At 40.9% G+C, this 19,207-nt stretch overlaps 1 protein-coding gene across 1 annotated transcript in view; it reads left to right on the top strand.

Annotated features, from left to right (window-relative positions):
- Enpp3 (ectonucleotide pyrophosphatase/phosphodiesterase 3) overlaps positions 1–18,968 on the top strand; it is a 68,448-nt gene extending 49,480 nt beyond the window's left edge. Inside the window, exons 19-25 of the mRNA XM_060373143.1 lie at positions 2,846–2,894; positions 4,056–4,210; positions 12,225–12,360; positions 13,116–13,190; positions 14,027–14,159; positions 15,827–15,983; positions 17,619–18,968. Of these exons, the coding sequence (XP_060229126.1) occupies positions 2,846–2,894; positions 4,056–4,210; positions 12,225–12,360; positions 13,116–13,190; positions 14,027–14,159; positions 15,827–15,983; positions 17,619–17,789 (876 nt within the window). The 3' untranslated portion in view covers positions 17,790–18,968. The remainder of the gene's footprint in view (positions 1–2,845; positions 2,895–4,055; positions 4,211–12,224; positions 12,361–13,115; positions 13,191–14,026; positions 14,160–15,826; positions 15,984–17,618) is intronic.
- The last annotated feature ends 239 nt before the right edge of the window (positions 18,969–19,207 follow it).

The following is a 19,207-nucleotide window of genomic DNA, read 5'->3' as shown; positions in this document are numbered from 1 at the left end:
GAAGATGCTGTCTTTTTTTTCCATTGTATGGTGTTGGCTCCGTTGCCAAAAATCAAGTATCCATAGATGTGTGGGTTTATTCGATTCCATTGATCCACTATTCTGTTTCTATGCCAGTACCATGCAGTTTTTATTACTATTGCTCTGTAGTACAGCTTGAGATCAGGGTTGGAGATCCCTCCAGATGAGGCTCTTCACCAACCCTATATCTGACAGAGTTTTTAAAGAATATATAAAAAAACTATCCAGAATATATAAAGAACTAAAGAATATATAAAGAACTAAAGAAGTTAAAAAGCAACAAATCAAGTAATCCAATTAAAAATGGGGTACAGAGCTAAACAGCAAATTCTCTGTAGAGGAATATAGAATAGCAGAGAAACACTTAAAGAAATGCTCAACATCCTTAGTCATCAGGGAAATGCAAATCAAAATGACCCTGAGATTTCACCTTACACCCATCAGAATGGCTAAGATCAAAAACTCAAGTGACAACACATGATGGAAAGGAGGTGGAGAAAGGGGAACCCTCCTCCATTGCTGGTGGGAATGTAAACTTGTACAACAGCCACTTTGGAAATCAATCTGGTGCTTTCTCAATTAGCAATAGCGCTTCCTCAAGATCCAGCTATACCACTCCTAGGCATATATCCAAAATATGCTCAAGTACACAACAAGGACATTTGCTCAACCATGTTCATAGCAGCTTTATTCATAATAGGCAGAATCTGGAAACAACCCAGATGCCCCTCAATGAAGGACACAGAAATTGTGGTGCATTTACACAAAGCAAATAAACGTGGTACATTTACTACTCAGCAAATGAAAACAAGGAAATCATGAAATTTGATGGCAAATGGTGGGATCTAGAAAAGATCATCCTGAGTGAGGTAACACAGAAGCAGAAAGACACACATGGTATATACTCACTTATAAGTGGATATTAGACATATAATGTAGGATAAGCATACTAGAATCTGTACACCTAAAGAAGCTAAGCAAGAAGGAGGACCTTGGGTAAGATGATTAGTCCTCACTCAGAAAGGCAAATGAGATGGACATTGGAAGAGGGAGAAAACAGAAAACAGGACAGGACCCTACCACAGAGGACCTCTGAAAGACTCTACCCAGCAGTATATCAAAGCAGATGCTGAGACTCATAGCCAAACTTTGGGCAGGGTGCAGGAAATCTTATGAAAGAAGGGGGAGATAGAAAGACCTGGAGAGAACAGGAGCTACACAAGGAGAGCAACAGAACCAAAAAATCTGGGCCCAGGGGTCTTTTCTGAGACTTCTCCTCCAATCCATGACCATTCATGGAGATAACCTAGAACCCCTGCACAGATGTAGCTCATGGCAGCTCAGTGTCCAAGTGGGTTCCCTAGTAATGGGGAACAGGGACCGTCTCTGATATGAACCCAGTGACTGGCTCTTTGATCACCTCCCCCTGAGGGGGGATCAGCCTCACCAGGCCACAGAGGAAGACAATGCAGCCAGTCCTGATAGACCTGATAGGCTAGGGTCAGAGGGAAGGGGAGGAGGACCTCTCCCATCAGTGGACTTGGAGAAGGGCATGGGCGGGAAAGAAGGAGGGAGCTACAGCTGGGATATAAAAGGAATAAACTGTAATTAATATAAAAAATTAAAATAAAAATCCGGACGAAGTTCAGCTGCCTAGAATGGAGGGGGCGGGGGGTTGTAAGCTGGCCTTAGACCTACTGCATGTGTCCCGTGTGGCATTTTCTAAACAGTGGTGCTGAGTCCATCAGGAGGCACTTTGGAATACTATAAAAATGGCACTGTATAATGAGACAGTCTTTTTAATAGATTAAACTCTTAATAAACTTTAAATTAAACTGAAATTAAACTCTTAATTAAACTTTTAATAGATTAAACTCCTTCAGCACCCAGGAGACTCCTGACAAGTAAAGTTTCACTGCTACAAGAGACCCCCAGGACAAGGATTCAGGGAAGAACTTAAAATATAAGTGGTGCAGGTAGAAACTGTTCCTCATTGCTGTGGGTGAAGACATTAAAGGATGAAACACCCAGTAAACCTTCTCAAGAAGTGTTAACTATGGAACAGATTCCAGTAAGGGCGTGGAGCTCTTCTCTGTGTGTGTAACTTCAGAAGGAGATTTCTCACATCTGTTCCAGACAGCTCAATGGAACTGCCAAGGAAAATCATTAGTAAAATAAAATGGGTAACTTGTTCGACATTTTAGAGATAAAAGAGAGAAGTTAGATACACCATTCAAGCCCTTACAAGCCTTGTCTATCTGACCGCAAACCCAGAGTCCCTCCTTGTAAAGGATGCCTCTTACTGTTCAAATGTGGTCTTGGGACTAGACTAGCTTATGTATCTTGTCTGAGTCAGAAAGGAATCTCAGGCCGTCCTCCAGGCTTGCCTATTCAGAACCTGAACTTTAACAAGACCTTAGGAAATCTATATTCCCACCCATGTTTGAGAAGCACCGGGATGCCGTCATCCCAACTTAAGTCCGGCTGTGATCAAGATGCTTTTTCCCATTAATGATATCTCTGCAAACACACATACATACGTTCAGGCACATGCATGCGCACGCACACATACATAATCTCACACCCACACCCACACACATATACAAATATGTGTATGCGCTTGCACACACGTGCACATGAGCACACACACAGTGGGGCAGACATCTCTCTGTGTTTCTCATTGATGACATAATTGAAATTTAATCTCATATTAGTCTGGGTTCTTTGTTCAATAGCAAAACACATTGTGTCGTTACTGCAGAAATATTCTTGGTCCTTTAAAAAAAACGACTTATTTTTTTCCATTATCTCTCTCACCTTGCAGACTGATCTAGAAAAAATGAATCAAAGACTAAACCTCACAGAAGGAGATGGTGAGTCAGTAGAAACTGTGATGCTTAGATCTAATAATACACAGCATTGCCCTCTGGAGATTTTTCTGAACTAAACTCACAAAAAATCTTTTGAATGTAGATTTTTGTGAACAATATGTAAGAGGAACAGGCAAAGAATCACAGAATTCCGGTAACAGAGTAGCTAGCATGATGCTACAGTGCTCTCAGAAACAGCTTGGCAGTGGCTGCGCTGGGCTGCGTCTGTGCCTTCAGTTTCTGGTCTAAGACATGAACAGGCTTCAATGCTGGACTTCTTCCTGACCTGTAGCTTCCTTACTATCGAACCTGGGGCTGTTCACTTAAATTTGTGTGTGTGTGTGTCTCCACCTTTTTGTCTACAGTATTTTTTTTGCATTAGTGTTACATTGTGTATTATATACTAAGTAGTCCTGTATTCAACTCACAGTGCCTCAGTTGTATCACTTATAAGACAGGGATGCAGTCATCCCTAATATGTATGGAGGACTTTCCCTGAGCCCCTATGGATACCCTGGATCTGAGGATGCTGATGCCCTTATAAAACATGGTGTTGTGTATGGATGTGACTTCTGTATGTCCTTGTATAAACTACAAAGCATTTTGAAATTGCTTATAATAGCTAATACAATATAAATGTTACAAGAATAGTTATTATAGTATGTTGTCTGGGATGAATGATAAGAAAAAACTTACACACCCTCAATTCAAATTTAATTTTTTCCTAGATATTGTCAAGCTGCTATGGTTGAATTACATAAGAGCATATAGACACAAACATAGATCGGTAGATAGATAGATAGATGGATAATAGCGCCCTAATATTTTTCTATGACAGTTATCTAGGTGAATCATCTGCCCTGTGAAATGCCCACATTTGTTTTTGAGTCTTTTTTTTCCTCTTAAGCTCTATCTCATGAGCTTGTGAATGATAAGGAGCTATAAAGGAAGTGGGCCTCAGATCTTTGCTTAGTCCCTGGGTTGGCCCTGTTACTTCTCTGAGCTTAGCTTTTATGATGGGCATAATGAGATAATAGCCTGTCTCACAGGGCTGTTATAAAATGTTAATCCAAATACCTGACATAGAATCCACGATTGGACAGTGGTAGTTCCTTTGTGCCATTTTACTGATTTCACAGATGTTTTGTGTCGTTTTTATTTTAGTCGCAGCAACAGTGAAAGTAAATTTGCCCTTTGGGAGACCCCGGGTGATACAGAAGAACAAAGAGCACTGTCTCCTTTACCAGAGCGGATACATCAGTGGGTACGGAAAATCGCTGAAGATGCCCATGTGGAGCTCTTACACGGTGCCCAAACCGGTAAGCATTACCCCAGGGAGCAGTGCGTGGGGGAGAGACTCTAGCTCCGAGCACGGCAAGGGTGAAATTCTGTCCTGCTGAAGCGCTCTCCAAGCCAGTGTGGACTCCCTGTCACGAGGAAATGCTACAGTTAGGACGACAAGACTTTGTAGGTGGTATGTGGGTACAGAGGAGGAAGGCGTGAGCTGTGCCTGGAGAAACTGAAAATAACAATGCAGGCCACTTTGCTAAGTGGTGAGGAGGGAGAAAAGGACATTTCAAACTAAGGAGGATCATGCTGTCTGTCCGCTCTTCCTGGAGTATGAGGCAGGGATGCCTTGAAGGGAATAGTGATTTATTAAGGTTTAATAAGTCTTTCCCTGCCTGCCGTGAGCTGTGATCACAGTCTAACTCTCCCTTGAAGGATCTAGCACTCTACCACGTTGTGTGAACGTATGTGTAACGGACTCTGTGGCCTGATGCTGAGACTCTGCTTATGTAAATCTCCTTCCCTGTCCACTATCTGGCCAACTCCCAGTTCTCCCAGTGGTGCCTGGATGGTTGGGTACAAAGAAAATAGTAGATCCCCGCCTCACACTGTACACAAAGCTAACTTGCTAGCTGACTGTAGTCCTAAATATGAATAGCAAATCCATATTTTTTCACTTATATTATTATGATGTTGGAATTTTTGAAACAACACTAACAAAGTTACAAAAGAACTTAGTTAGACTTGTATTAATGTTAATATACAAAAGGAAAATCATAGACGGGACAGTACATTGCATGTAGAAACAAGTGATGGGTATCATGAATAGTAATCAGGACAAATAATCAACCCCTATACACAAACAAGAGAATGACAGTAAATGAACAGTAAAAATGACTCAAGCAACTGAATCGCATTAGCAATTAGGGAAGATTAGCAATTAGGGGAGTGCATTAATCAGGGTATTTATTGCTGTGACGAAACACCATGACCCAAAAGCAAGTTGCAGAGGAAAAGGTTTATTTGGCTTACACTTCCATCAATGGAGGAAACCAGGACAGGAGCTCAAGCAGGGCAGGAACCTGGAGGCAGGAGCTGATGCAGAGGCCATGGAGGGGTGCTGCTTATTGGCTTGCTCTCCACGGCTTGCTCAGCCTGCTTTCTTTTTCTTTTCTTTTTTTTTTTCAATGCAGTTTATTCAGGAACCTTGACCAATCATTTGACCCTGGGGAAAGCCAGCCCACAGCTTAAATAGCCTCTGGGTAGCCAACCCCAGCGTGCCACGTGGGCAATGCAGATAGGTCCACATACATGAAAGCAAGCCAGATCCTCAGCCTTAGCCAAATGTGGAATTGTTCATGACAGAGAGCACTCACCATCGGGAAGGTGGAAGGCGGAAACCAGCTCCATCTTTAAGGCACAGCATTCCGCAGCTCTCTACAGTTCCTCCTTTTTGTTTTAGACACATCAGGCAAGAGTAGAGGTCTGATCTCTGATATTAGAAATAAATTGGGACTTTGTACTGGTGTTCATTTAGGTGTCATCCACCCAAAGAGCATCAGACCCGTCTGATACCTTTTTCTCAGAGGCAGGACCTGGGGCATCAACCCGCATGCAATCAGACATTCAGCCTGCTTTCTTATAGAACCCATGACCACATTCCCAGGGATGGCACCATCCACCATGGGCTGGGCCTTCCCACATCAGTCACTAACTGAGAAAATGCCTTACAGCTGGATCTCATGGAGGCATTTTCTCAACTGAGGCTCCTTTCTCTCTGATGACTGTAGCTGACACACAAAACCAGCCAGGACAGGGAGGAAAGGGTTTTATTTCAAGTCTACAGCACAGTTGCACTGTCTGAATACTACTAACTAAAGTATATGTATTGGGTGAGTTGGTCTCAACATTTTAAGAACAAAGCTACCTACCAAGCAGAAGGGTGAATAAACAATCAGGAAGCTGTGTGTGTGTGTGTGTGTGTGTGTGTGTGTGTAGGACAAACCATAGCATTAGAGCCAAAAAGTCATAATAAACTCTAGATATTACTGTTTGTGCTAAGGGCACCATGTTCTTTAGAGAGAGGAAGTAACTGACTATATTTAATTTATCTACTTTTCTTGGTTCCAAATAAGTAAATTTGAGATGAATGAGCATATTTTTCTAGAACTAACTAAAGCTGTCTTCACAGCCAACAATGATTCAGTTGTGGCCATTGCCAACGGGGGTAGTCATACAGCTACCTGAGTTCCTGGGTAGGCTGGTGGCCCCATTACTCCCTTTAAAGGGGAAACTATTCGGGTGTTTGTGCTTTTCTTTAACATTCCTTAAAATAATCTCTATTTTGTGTGTGCCTTGAAAGGGCTGGCATGACGCAGGTCAATTTCTTCATCCAGTTCCTGACCATGAAAAGTCTGGGCGAGCAGGCAGGAGTTAACTTGAGTGGAGTTAAAGGAGATGTGGATGCTTTTGATGCTTCCCCTTGTAGCCTGGTATCCTTGAATTTACATGAGCCTTGAACCAAAGGCAGAGAGGCTGCAACTGAGTTCAGGCTCGGTGCTTACTACAGTTCTTGATTATTCTCTAAAACTAACTTCTTTGTTACCAAAAGACCCCGTCTGTTCTCTGATCCCACAGACCTGCCCGTGCATTTCCCCTCCACATGACAGGATGGAATTCTAGCAATTTTCTGCTTTCTAATTCAGAAATTGCTCTGCCTGTGTGTTGTGGTTCAAGAAAATTACACAGGAGGATGTTTAGAGTTTCACATAAAATGTCGTAGATCAGCTCTGCGCCTGAGAAATCAGGTTTAAATAAGCGCTTTGGAGCATGGGTGCATTTGGTTTGTCCTTGAGTTTTACAGAGCTTTTGTCTCTCTGTGGCTTCGGTGGGTGGTGTGATGTCTGTTGTTCTGTCAGAAGAGACCTGGGGGAGGAATTGTCCCTTGAAGTCAGGGTCCCCCCACAACCACGCCTGGAAGCATTAAATCTGGTCAGGTCTTATTTGGACGGTGCTTCTGGGCCTACCCAGAAAGGAAGAGCTGAGTTACTTTTCTAACTAGATGAAAAACTGAAAACAAAGCAAGAATTGTCGTGGCTGTTGAAAGGAGATACTTCACCAATTTAGCATGAAGTCAGAACACTCACTGATAAAAAGTTAGCTAATATATTTACGCGCTATATAGATATTATGTATAATATACATTACATAGTATATATACACACATCATTAGGAACTTTTAAAATTTGTGTGTGTGTAGTATGGATGTGTGTATGTGTGTGCAATGTGTGTATGTGTATATGTATGTGTGTACGAGCATATATGTAAATGTATATGTGTGTTATGTGTGTATATATATATATATGTATGTATGTATGCATGTGTCTGTCTGTCTGTATGTATATATCTAAGTGTGGATGCACATGTGGAGGTCAGAGGATGACCTGGGGTTTTGGTCCCCTCCTTCTGGCGTGTTTAGACAGAGGCACTGCCGTGCGTGGCTGAGCAAGCCATCCAGAGCCTCTCCGGCCTGCACCGCAGCTTGCTGCAGGAGCCCGGCGGTGGCAGGCACGCTCTGCAGTTCTGACTCGTGTGACTCTGGGGATCCGAGCTCAGAGCCTCACACCTGCTGCAGGTACCTGCTACTGAGCCAGATCCCCACCTTGCAGTGGGAAGCCTTAAACAGCCCTCTTGGTTTTTATAAGTTATGACCTAATCATGTTTGTTAGTCTTTGAAGAACGAAGGAAAAATATATATAATATACATTATATATAATCATATATATCCTAATATGTATAATTGTATATATATATATATATATATATGTATTGTCCTAGTACATATAATTGTCAATACATATGTGTGTGTGTATATATATGTATATATGTTCCAGACATTTCTTTGAACTGCATGGCCCGCAGGTAAGGGGCATCTATCACTTGAATGGGACTATCTTCACTTGCTGATCAAGACCTGTTTGGTCCCCACACCAGAATGGAAAGCAAGCATCTCTTTGCTGTCCCTGCTCATTTTCACTTTATCCAAAACCAAACCAAACCAAACCAAACCAAACCCTTACTAAGCATGGAGGATGTGAGAATAACGTGACAGAATACACCCTAACAGCTCACAACTTCCCGTGTGTTTACGGTGCCGACTCAGTAATCAAGCTTGCCCCATTTCACCACAGAGCCCCGTGCCTCTTTATTGCTAAGGGGAGGAAATGGTCATTCAGAACCTTTTCCTCTGGTACCCTTTGAAAACGGTATAAGCGAGCTTTCGAGACCCTGTATCTTGGTGGGGTGATTGTTCATCTACTACATTTAGTTAAATGTCTTTCTTGGTCTGATTCTTTGTGTTTTCACAGAAAGAAAGAAGGAAGGGTACTTTTTTGTTTGTTTGTTTGTTTGTTTTGTCACTTGGTCTCATACAACCCAGAATCTCCTCAAGCTTTTTACCCTCCTGTCTGTCTTTGCCCTGGATGCTGGAAATACAGGCATGTTCACATCTTGCTTGATGAGAACTGAGCTCAGGGCCCCATGAACCCTATACAAGCACTGCACAACTGAATGTATTTTGTCCCTAGCACCAGGTGATACATTTTGGAAACTATGCGCATCGCAAAACATTTTTATTCTGGCAGTATATTTAGTTGGTGGCTTAGTAGACTTCTCAACTTTAGAAGATTTTTTTTTCTCTCTCTAAACTTATAGGATATATTAATAGGCTGATATTCTAATATTACAGTTCCGGACTTTTCCCCACCTATGTCTTTATTTTACTCTTTGAGACATAGCATCAACATCCTCTCCAGATTATACAGTGTACTTTATTTCTGCTGCTATGTCTTTTGTCCTTAAATGCCACGAATTTTTCATTATCTTTCCCACCTTCTATTCTTTAATAAATGCTGTATAGCCTCATACCTCCTTCAAGGTTTTCTTCTGCTTTCTGTATTGCCTCCTGGATTTCTCTTTCTCACCCTCACCAAGTACCTTTTGGTCCTTCCTTGGCTGTCTCACTGTTTCAGAACGAGACACCAAACTATGCGGTTGATGCTTTCCAACTTACAGGATTCCATAGTTCAATTAAAAAGAGGAACAGCCATTTTGTCATGTGCTTCCAACTATAAATAATATTAAATTTAATTGTCAGAGTAATTTTTTTTTCAAAGAAAGAACATTTCTAATTCAGCCCACTGGTGTACATGATTTACGGTGCACATGGGGCAGTGGGATGGGGTGGGGCCTGTAACTCATGAAGCAGAGATTCATCTTGTTCTTGTCTGGCATATGGTATGGTATGTCTGCTCTTTGCTTAATGTGCACCACGCCCTGGACAGAGGCACTTTGCGGTTTAAGCTCTCCAGAAGATAAGTGTTCTCTTTGTCCCACCCCACCCCACCCATTTCATGGATTTTAAGCTCCTCTTTTGCTTTCAGCTGGGCCTACATATTCCTCTGTTTTTAGGAGACTTCAAATTCCATCCAAACATAGGTCGCTGATTTTCCTCGTTTACTGGCCTCCTCTGTCTGGTTACTGTTTACCTGCTTTTTAACTTCTGTGTGTGTTTTTTTTTCTCTTTACCTTATCGATGAGGACATTTTCACACACATATGCGTTATATACAGAGCACCTGCCCTCATCCTCCTACTGTCCTCTTCCTTGCATTTCCCTCATCCTGTTAGCCCCTGCTTCCCCATGAGAGCAGTTGGCTCCCACCTTCCCAACGCTGCAGCCCTTTAATACCGTTCCTCATGTTGTGGTGACCCCTAGCCATAAAATTATTTTGTGGCTACTTCATAACTGCAATTTTGCTACTGCTATAGGTCATAATGTAAATATCTGATATACAGGATAGCTGATATGCAACCCCCGAAGGGGTCACGACCCACAAGTTGAGAACCGCTGCCTAGACAGTTTGGCTTCCACTTTCATGTCGTATCTACGTAGAGGATTTTATGTATCTATAGAAATCTAACAGCCACACATAAGAAAAAACATGCAATGTTTGTTTTCAGAGACTGCCTGAATTTGCTGAGTATAATTATTTCTTGTTGCATCTACTTTTCTTTCAACAAGGTAACTTTATTCTTCTTTGTGGCTGAATGCATGCCATTGTGCTATGGAGCGTGTTTTCTTTATGCTTCTGCACAGCTGCAGTGGGCCATAGGCAGTAAACATGGTGTTTAACTACCTCAGGGACGCAGGCTAGGCGTACTTCAGGTAAACACTGAGGCGTGGAGCAGGGTCGTCTATGGTAGATCTAGTTTTTAGTTATTTGTCTTTTAAAGGAGGTTCCATCCTGTTTTTTTGGTCCAACCTCTGAATATGTATTCTGATTTCTTATGTGTTTTTCATTATCAATGCCTCTTCATGAACTTTAGCAGAAAGTAAAGATAAAAGTGTGTATTGAATCAAGATGAGAAGTGAACTGAGCTCCCGGAAAACACTGTCCTGCTGGAGAATTGCAACCTTCCAGCATTCCCAGGCCCTGCCTGGCTTCCCTGGTTTCCCCTGACTTCCCTTACCTTCAGCTCTCACCCATCTGGACCCTGGCGTTGCTCTTCTGCCTGAGAGAACAGCACAGAGTATGCACTGCCTCTTCTCTTGTGAACTGAGCTCATACTATTATGTAGACAATGTAGCTAACATTTGCTGTAAGCACAGCTCAGCCAGTAAAAAGCAGGACAAATTCAGCAAAATTTTCTTGTTAAATAAAGTACTTCCAGTTTTTTTTTTCAGAAAAATATTCATCGAGTATAGTGCAGAATAATAAGCCCATCAAAGCCTTCAGAAAAACGGAAGCCAATAGCATATTTTTTTATTTATTTCTGAGTATGTGTTCATCCAATATGGTGACCACATTGCATTGTCATCATGAGTATGGAGGCCAGGCATCCACTGCCATCAATCATGTTTGCAGAGTAACCCTATGGATGGGGTTCAGTATTGGTCTTTAACTGTGATTTTAAAAATTGTAACTTTAAAATCTATTTTCTGATTTATTTTACTTCAAAAATAGGAATGTTTGGGGGCGGGGGGATATAGTTCAGTTGGGAGCATGCTTGGCCCGTGGGGGTGTAACTCTGGGCTCACTGTCCACCACCATATAAATAAGGCTTGGAATACCTGTAATTCCTTGGAAGGTGAAGGTATGAGGGTGAAGAATTAAAAGTCATCCTTGGCTAAATAGCAAGTTCGAGGCCAACCTGGTATACATGAGACCATGTCTCAAACACACACACATACACACGTATTATATTATATATTGTACTTGTTATATATAATATGTTATTTATGTTATATGTGTGCTGTAACGTATGGTATGTAAATATACTTATATATATTATATGTTTAGATAACTATAGCTCTTTGAATCATTTTTAGGCTAATTAGAAGTTTTTTGCCCAGTTTGAAAACAATGTAGCTAATTCCTATCTACATATAATTTGTTTATATTTTAGTTTTCATTTTTAAAAGAGATTTATTTACTTTTAAGTGTATACATTTTATACATTTTATACCATGTGTGTGTCTGGTGCCCACAGGGCCAGAAGACAGTGTCAGCTTACCTGGAAGTGGAGTTACAGATGACAGTGTGATCTGCCCTGTGGGTGCTGGGAACGGAACTGAGGGGGCAGCCGGGGCTGTCACTTACTGACTAACTCTCCAGCTCCGACATTTTCCACCCACTTCCCATTTGCATGTACAACATAAGCCTACAGAAAAGTTCAGCCCTGAAAAAGAATTCGCTTTCAGCAATAGCTCCTATTATTTCTTTGCTCTCAGTTCAGGTTTTATTCCACAAATGTCCTTTTCCAAGGTATATTTGCTTTACCCTCCCAATGTCCTCTAACCAGAAGAGAACCACACGGAAAAACATAGCTGAATACATCCATTCCCGTTGCTAGCATAGACCTGATTCACTAAGAAAATAGGAAGAGGGTAAATGAAAAACAGCTTAGGGAAATCTAAGCCAAATAAGGCAGTGGCTGAGCCGCGACCGTGGGCGTAACTTTTTTCTCCTTTTCCCTCTTTCAACAGGGAGACACATCACCTCTACCTCCCACGGTCCCAGACTGTCTGCGGGCTGATGTCAGGGTTGATCCTTCTGAGAGCCAAAAGTGTTCCTTCTATTTAGCAGACAAGAATATCACCCGTGGCTTCCTCTATCCTCCGGGTTAGTGAAACTCTTTTAGAGCAGCTAGGAAGGCCTCAATCGGCGGATGTGGCCTGTGCGTTAAACATATATTCCCCGTCCAAATGACCTGCTTGGGCTGCCGAGAGGCTTCAGTGGTCGTGAGCTGGCCAGAAGTGGTACAGCAGCTTCCTTAAAGGCTAATAAATTTTTCTGTGGGAACCACATATTAGCTCTAATCGGGCCCAGATGTGTGGAGAGTTCAGCAGGTTTAGGTTTAATTTAACAACTGAAGGGTATTTGGAAAGTGACACAGGCATCTAAGAAAACATTATCTCTGGCGTGCCGCCTGAGCTAAGGTCCTCAGAGAATGCAGCTGTTTTGTGCAAAGAAACAGGGCTGGAACTGTCTCCTCAGTTTGGCTGTATGTCTGACAGCTTTGAACTGTGAATTAACCAGCCAAATGAATTTCACACTGTTTGTTTTTTGTTTTTGTTTCTTTTAAAGGAAAGTTCTCTCCTTGGGTCACACGAAAACCATTGTGATTTTTCTAAAACTCATCTTTTTTTTTTTTTCTGTTCATCATGGAATGTCATTTTCATATTTTCATGAGAATTTCAACAATTTCAGTTTCTGAGGATGGCTTTACTCCTGGTATTTGACTCTGTGACTCTGGTTTGTTTTGTTTTGTTTTAAGAGATTCAAGATTTAGAAATTTTTGAGAGTTTAGAGACTTAATGAAAGCAAAGAATAAGTCAACTGAAATCCTACACTTAATAAAAGTCATTGTTTTACAGCAATCGGAGGAAATGAGAGTCAATATGATGCTTTAATTACAAGTAATTTGGTCCCAATGTATGAAGAATTCAAAAGTAAGTGCCTACCCTCCCCCTCTCACACTGGCCATTAGACTTAGGGCCTTCCACATGCTGGACAAGCAACCCACCCTGACCCACAACTCTGGTCTGATCCATGCACCTGGACTGATTTGGTCCACTGTTCATATTCTTTATTTTGGAATAGGGTGTGGCTGAGTTTACTAGGTTGACCTTGAATTCATTCTGTAGTCCAGGCAGGCCTTGAGCGTGTCATCCTTTTTTCTAATCCCGTAAAGTAGCTGGGATTACAGGCCTGGTGGTACAGAAATATTAACATTAAATTAACAAAGTGACTCCTTTCACTCCCAAACTGAACCTCTGTTTTATTATTGCAATTTGTTATCGGCATGGAGCCATTTTATTCTGCTATTTTAAATACAGGTTCAAAACTCTTGATGCAGTTTCTTTTCAACTAACTACAATTTTGACTTGTTGCTAGAATTTGATAATTTTTTTTAAAGTTTGTTTTTAACCTTTACTTGTTAAGAGCTATTCATAAAGCTAAATTCTACTAATATTTACCATAAGTGAAAGAAATGTAAAAGTTTATTTATGGAATGATAATCAATAAGATAACATGTGTGGTCTGACTATTGTTAACATCCAATGTTGAAGGAATTTGGAGACATACTTTGCTGCAATTTGAAGTCTGAAACTAAAGCAATAAAAAGTCTCATCAACGTGGCTTTATTTTGGTTGCATAAACTACCTTGTGGAACTATTCAATCACCACTGACAATTACAAAAGTTGGATATGACGGTACTTAAACGCACCAATAATAAAAAACATGTCCATGTTCAATAGACTCGGATATTTCTCTCATTTTTAGAAATGTGGGACTACTTCCATGAGGTTCTCCTTTTAAAATATGCTGCAGAAAGAAATGGAGTGAATGTGGTTAGTGGACCAATATTCGATTATAATTATGATGGCCATTTTGATGCCCCAGAAGAAATCACACAGTAAGTAATTTGGCTTTTTGATTTAGCAATATAGTATTATAAGAGAAAAAAAATTTCAAAAACTTTAACTAGATACTGTGTAATCTCCACATTACATAGTATATATATATAGCACACTCATAGTCAGTTGCTGTTGATGTCAATTTTTTCAACTCAAATTCCCTAAATATTTAGCAAAAAAAAAAAAAAAAAAAAAATCATATGTCCAAAATTTAAACTAATAGTTTCCAGGCAAAGCTTAACAAAAAATTTATTGGAAAATTTATAAACAATGGACCAAGAAAAGATAAGAATTTCTGAAGGAGATGTAGAGAGTCGGGGTAATATAAAATAAATATAGAATCAAACCAACTACAATTAGGAAAAATCAAGTAAAGACTAAGTTTACCTTAGTAAATTTCAAAGATACAGTGGACAATCCACAAACTAGTTTTCAGTAGAGGATGCAAATAGATTTCAGTAGAAAACTAGTCCAAACAAACTAGATACCTTAATACTTACTAAAGCCATTGCAGGAGGCTGCACTTTAGCGTGTTTCAGTACTAGGCTGTTTCAGAACGAAGTCCAAACCTTTGCTTTTTTTTCTTATCAAAATGTCAGAAGGACAAAAATAAACAACAGCAACATGCCAGCCTAGATTATGCAAAGCTCTGCTTTCTTCTCAGACCTTGTGATGAGGTAAATCTCACAGTAAGTGTGTAGCGGGCTCCTGTGTGTTCCCTGCTCTTCCATTTCACTGCTTTTTATTTGTCTGGTTTTGAGGCAAGACCAAATGTAACACAGGCTGGCCTCTCACTGTGTTGCTGAGGATATATTTGAACTCCTGATCCTCTTGTTTCTGTATCCCAAGAGCTGGGGTTATAGGTGTGTGTCACCACACCTGACTTTCGTTCCATTGTTTAGTGGATTCTGTTCCTCACCATTTGCTAATGCTAATGTTTTGAGAGCTCTTTACCGCATGAGGCAGATTTCTAAGCATTTACACAGGCTTTGTTTAATCTAAAAAACAACTTGATGTTAGGGTCCCTTAGCCCGAAGTCAGAAATGAGGAAACCAGGGCTAGAAGAGATAAGTATCTTGTCTACATAGGTTTTTGACCTAATAACTTGGCAAAACCAGAACGGGAATCCCAGACAGTCGGAGTCCAAATCAGTAATATGTCGCTGTCCGTACAAGCATGGAGATTTCCTCTAGCGGACTCAAATAATACTGCACCTTTATTTTCACTCAAAACCTTCACATGGGGGTTCGTGTTTGCTACTAGAAAGAAAACCAGCAAACTCTGTTATCTGGATTTAGCCGCAGCTGAGCCCGGTGGACACCTCCATGTTAAAGGTGATTAGCCGAGAGTCTTAGAAGGGCAGATGGGCCCACAGTGCACAGCCACGAGAAATCAGATCCTTTGCTCTTAGTACCCACTCCATTAGAGGATATCTCTGCGGAGTATGATGCCAGCAGACTGGGGAAACACAGGGGGCAGAGTTCCATGGGCTTTCCTCGTATTCTAACGTTTGGCTATAATGTTAGCATGATCATATTTAGGACTTGACTGGAAATTTCTGGCTCACTGAGGTGGAAGGCAACTACGATAAGACTACACTTTCCACACACTCCGTCCTTTCCACTTATTCCTTTTAGCAGGTCTTCACCTTTAATTATGTTTTCAGATACGTAGCTGACACCGATGTTCCTATCCCCACACACTACTTTGTGGTGCTCACGAGCTGTAAAGACAAAACCACGGCGCCCGAGAGCTGCCGTGGGTGGCTGGATGTCCTGCCTTTCATCATCCCGCACAGACCCACCAACATGGAAAGCTGTCCTGTGAGTATTCCTGGGGCAACCTGGGGCCCAGAAAATGTTTGCTCGCATCTTGTTTGGCCTGTCACAAAAGCGGCTCTATCGAAAACTTATGTTTTAATGCTTTGTGGGAGAGTTTTGCTTTTCTATGGATGTATGATCTGTAGAGTTAATATCAAACATGAATCGGCGTATATAAGCAAGCATTTATATCTGGAGGTCTTTGTGTGTGTGTATGTATGTGTGTGTGTTTGATACTCACTAGGGTAATATAATTATTTTTTTAATTCTGGACACAAGCATTGTAGTTCTGCAGCAAAGTTGACATTAAATTAATGTTTCCCTAAATGAAGTATGTAAATGAAAATTTCATCACCTTGCAGCATGAAATGTTAGACTCAGTTCACACATGTGCACACACACAGGCATGGGGGCATGGGAAGGAGAGGGAGCTAGAATTATGAGTACAGCAGTATGGGTGAGACATTTATAATGATAAATAGGAGATACTAATGTGATGGGTTAAAAAACAGCGGTAATTTAGGATAATAACTGCTATTTCATACTCATGACTAGATGAAAGCTATGGGAATATGGGGATCATTTTCCACTGCTTATAAGAGTGTAAACTGGTACAAACACTCCAAGGAATGTTATGCTTAACATTTTGTAGATTTCAAATTGCGTGTGTTCATAACTAGCAACTTCATTGATTCACATATTCTCAAGTCTATGTTATTAACTACAAGGAGAACACCCCACATTACTCATCACAGTGTTCTTTAGAGCAGTAAAAATACACAGTCCTATCAGCTTGGTGATTTTGAAAAGCTGCATTAAATTATAATGAAGAAATGCCAGAGACTGTATCTAAAACCAATGACCCAGCTAGATACAGAGCCATTATTATGGAGATTATAAACTTTTCCATGAATTAAAAAATAACTGGACGCTAGCACTTACAATGCCCTTGGTTTGAGTTTGAAAACACAAACCAATGCTATATACCATCTACTGATATGTAGTGACAGTAAAAACTGTTCAGATTCACACTGACTTATATACATGAGTAATGTTAGCTCTGAGCCTAGGAACAAAAAGATGTTACCTAGACTGTATTTCTTTAAAAATATTGTGTCCACGGGCTAGGAAGATAGCTCCATTGATAAAGTACACCCCAGGCAAGCATGATGACCTGCATAAAAAACTGCATGATGTGTTCTACACACGTAATCCCAACACGGAAGGCTGAGCCCAGAGGATCTCTGGGACTTGTTGGCCAGCCAGAATAACCAAATCAGTGAGTTCCAGCTTCAGGTAGTGACCCTGAAGAATAATGAGGAGAGCGATTGATGAAGAAACTCAGTATCAACATCTGGTCTCCATATGCATGTGCCCACATAAACACATATGAACATGTATGCACACACACACACACAAACTCGTGACTGAAGCAAATGCACGGTGGGTGTGAATTTAAGGTGGCTAGTATTTCTTTTGGTACTTTTGACTGGTTGAACAAAATTTAGTTGTATCAAATGAAGAGCCAAGGCAATTTAAAAAACCTCACAAAACAGATAGATGCCTAAGTAATAAAATATCTTCATGCTAATGAAAAGGTGCAGTGTGTGGAAAATAGCTTTGTGTTTCATTTCTCAGGGAAACAAAACAGAAGACCTTTGGGTTGAAGAGAGATTTCAAGCACACATTGCCCGGGTCCGTGATGTGGAACTCCTTACTGGCCTTGACTTTTACCAGGAACATCCACAGCCTGTCTCTGAAATTTTGCAACTGAAGACATATTTACCGACATTTGAAACCATTATTTGAATGAATGAATGAATGAATGAATGAATAAAGCAATTTGCCAAATCAGAGAATTTTTTTTCTGTCAAAGAACATCATAAAATAAAATTTTCTATTTTTCCTTAATTCTTAAAGTCATATTATACATTTGTATTATAATTTATCTATTTTATTTGTTCTTTTCCCCTCCTCATCTATGGGCACCTATGGGCTGGTGCCCAAAGTGGCCAGAAGAGGGCGCTGGATGCGCTAGAACTACAAGTTACAGGGCGTGAGAGCTGGTGGTGTGAGTGCTAGGAAAGGACCCTGGGTCCTTTTCAAGAGCAACAAGTGATCTCAGACAGGGCGCCCCTTCCAGACGTCCGGCAATGTGATGATTTTCTACGAGCAGACAGGATTCCTTGCATGCTCCTCCGTTCCAACAATGGCTCCACTCTAGCTGGTAATTTGTGGGCATTAGACTGCTCCATGCGGAGATCTGTGCTAAATGTTTGCAATCCTGAGCTGTGCATGGCCCTGGAAACCTGGTTAGCCTACAGGAATCTCTGGTAAACTGTTGAGAGCTTGATCTAGGAATAAAAAGGCCAGGCTGAGAAAAATGAGTCAATCTGTGTGTCACCTAGAGATTATGTAACGCCGTTACCTTCCTTTTGTGCCTCGTAATTATAAAGAATTAGGTAGGCCAGGGTAGGGATGCGTGCCTTTAACGTGCACGTGGGATGCAGAGGCAGGAGAATCACGGTGACCTTGAGGCCATCCTGGTCTGCACAGTGAGTTCCAGGCCAGCCAAGGCTACACAAAGTGAGACCCTGTCCCATGAGAGAGAGTGGAGAGAGAGGCGAGAGAGAGAAAAGAGAGGTGAGAAATATTCTGAAGGAATGAATACCACAATTTAAAGGATTGTGGAGTTAAACGGAATTGCAACTTCAACTCTGATTTCTCAGTATGCCATCCGTATTCTACCATAAGATTTTACCTTTTAAATCTGAGAATGTAAATGCTAAAGTTAGCTGCAATGATTACTTAGAAAGACTATGGAATATATGGAAAAGTTGCGAAAGGAGCATGAAGTGGTCTTGTGTAACTTTCATTTGCACTTCACCAACTGTGAACATTTGCACTTTGTATGTATATATTATACATGTGTGTATACATTACATAGTAACACGTATGTAACCATATTAAAAGAGCTCTGTGAAACTATACTGCAGTCACCTGAGCCATTTATTCCCAAGACTTCAGGGTTTGCTTCGTAACACCGAGGGCACTAACACAATCAACCAGGAAATTTTGTGTCAAGACTGTAGTGACATTTACTTTATCGAGCTATAAAATTTCGTATTTGAATAATATCCTTTGTGACATTTTCTTTTCTGGTCCAGGATCTGAAGCATATTCTTGCAGTAGGCACCCTCCCCTGTTTGAGGTTAAGACTATGCAGT

The sequence above is a fragment of the Meriones unguiculatus genome, chromosome 20, assembly GCF_030254825.1.
Source record: "Meriones unguiculatus strain TT.TT164.6M chromosome 20, Bangor_MerUng_6.1, whole genome shotgun sequence".
NCBI classification, from domain to species: domain Eukaryota; kingdom Metazoa; phylum Chordata; class Mammalia; order Rodentia; family Muridae; genus Meriones; species Meriones unguiculatus.
Note: the sequence above shows the minus strand (reverse complement) of the source record. Positions and strands in the feature narration are given on the sequence as shown.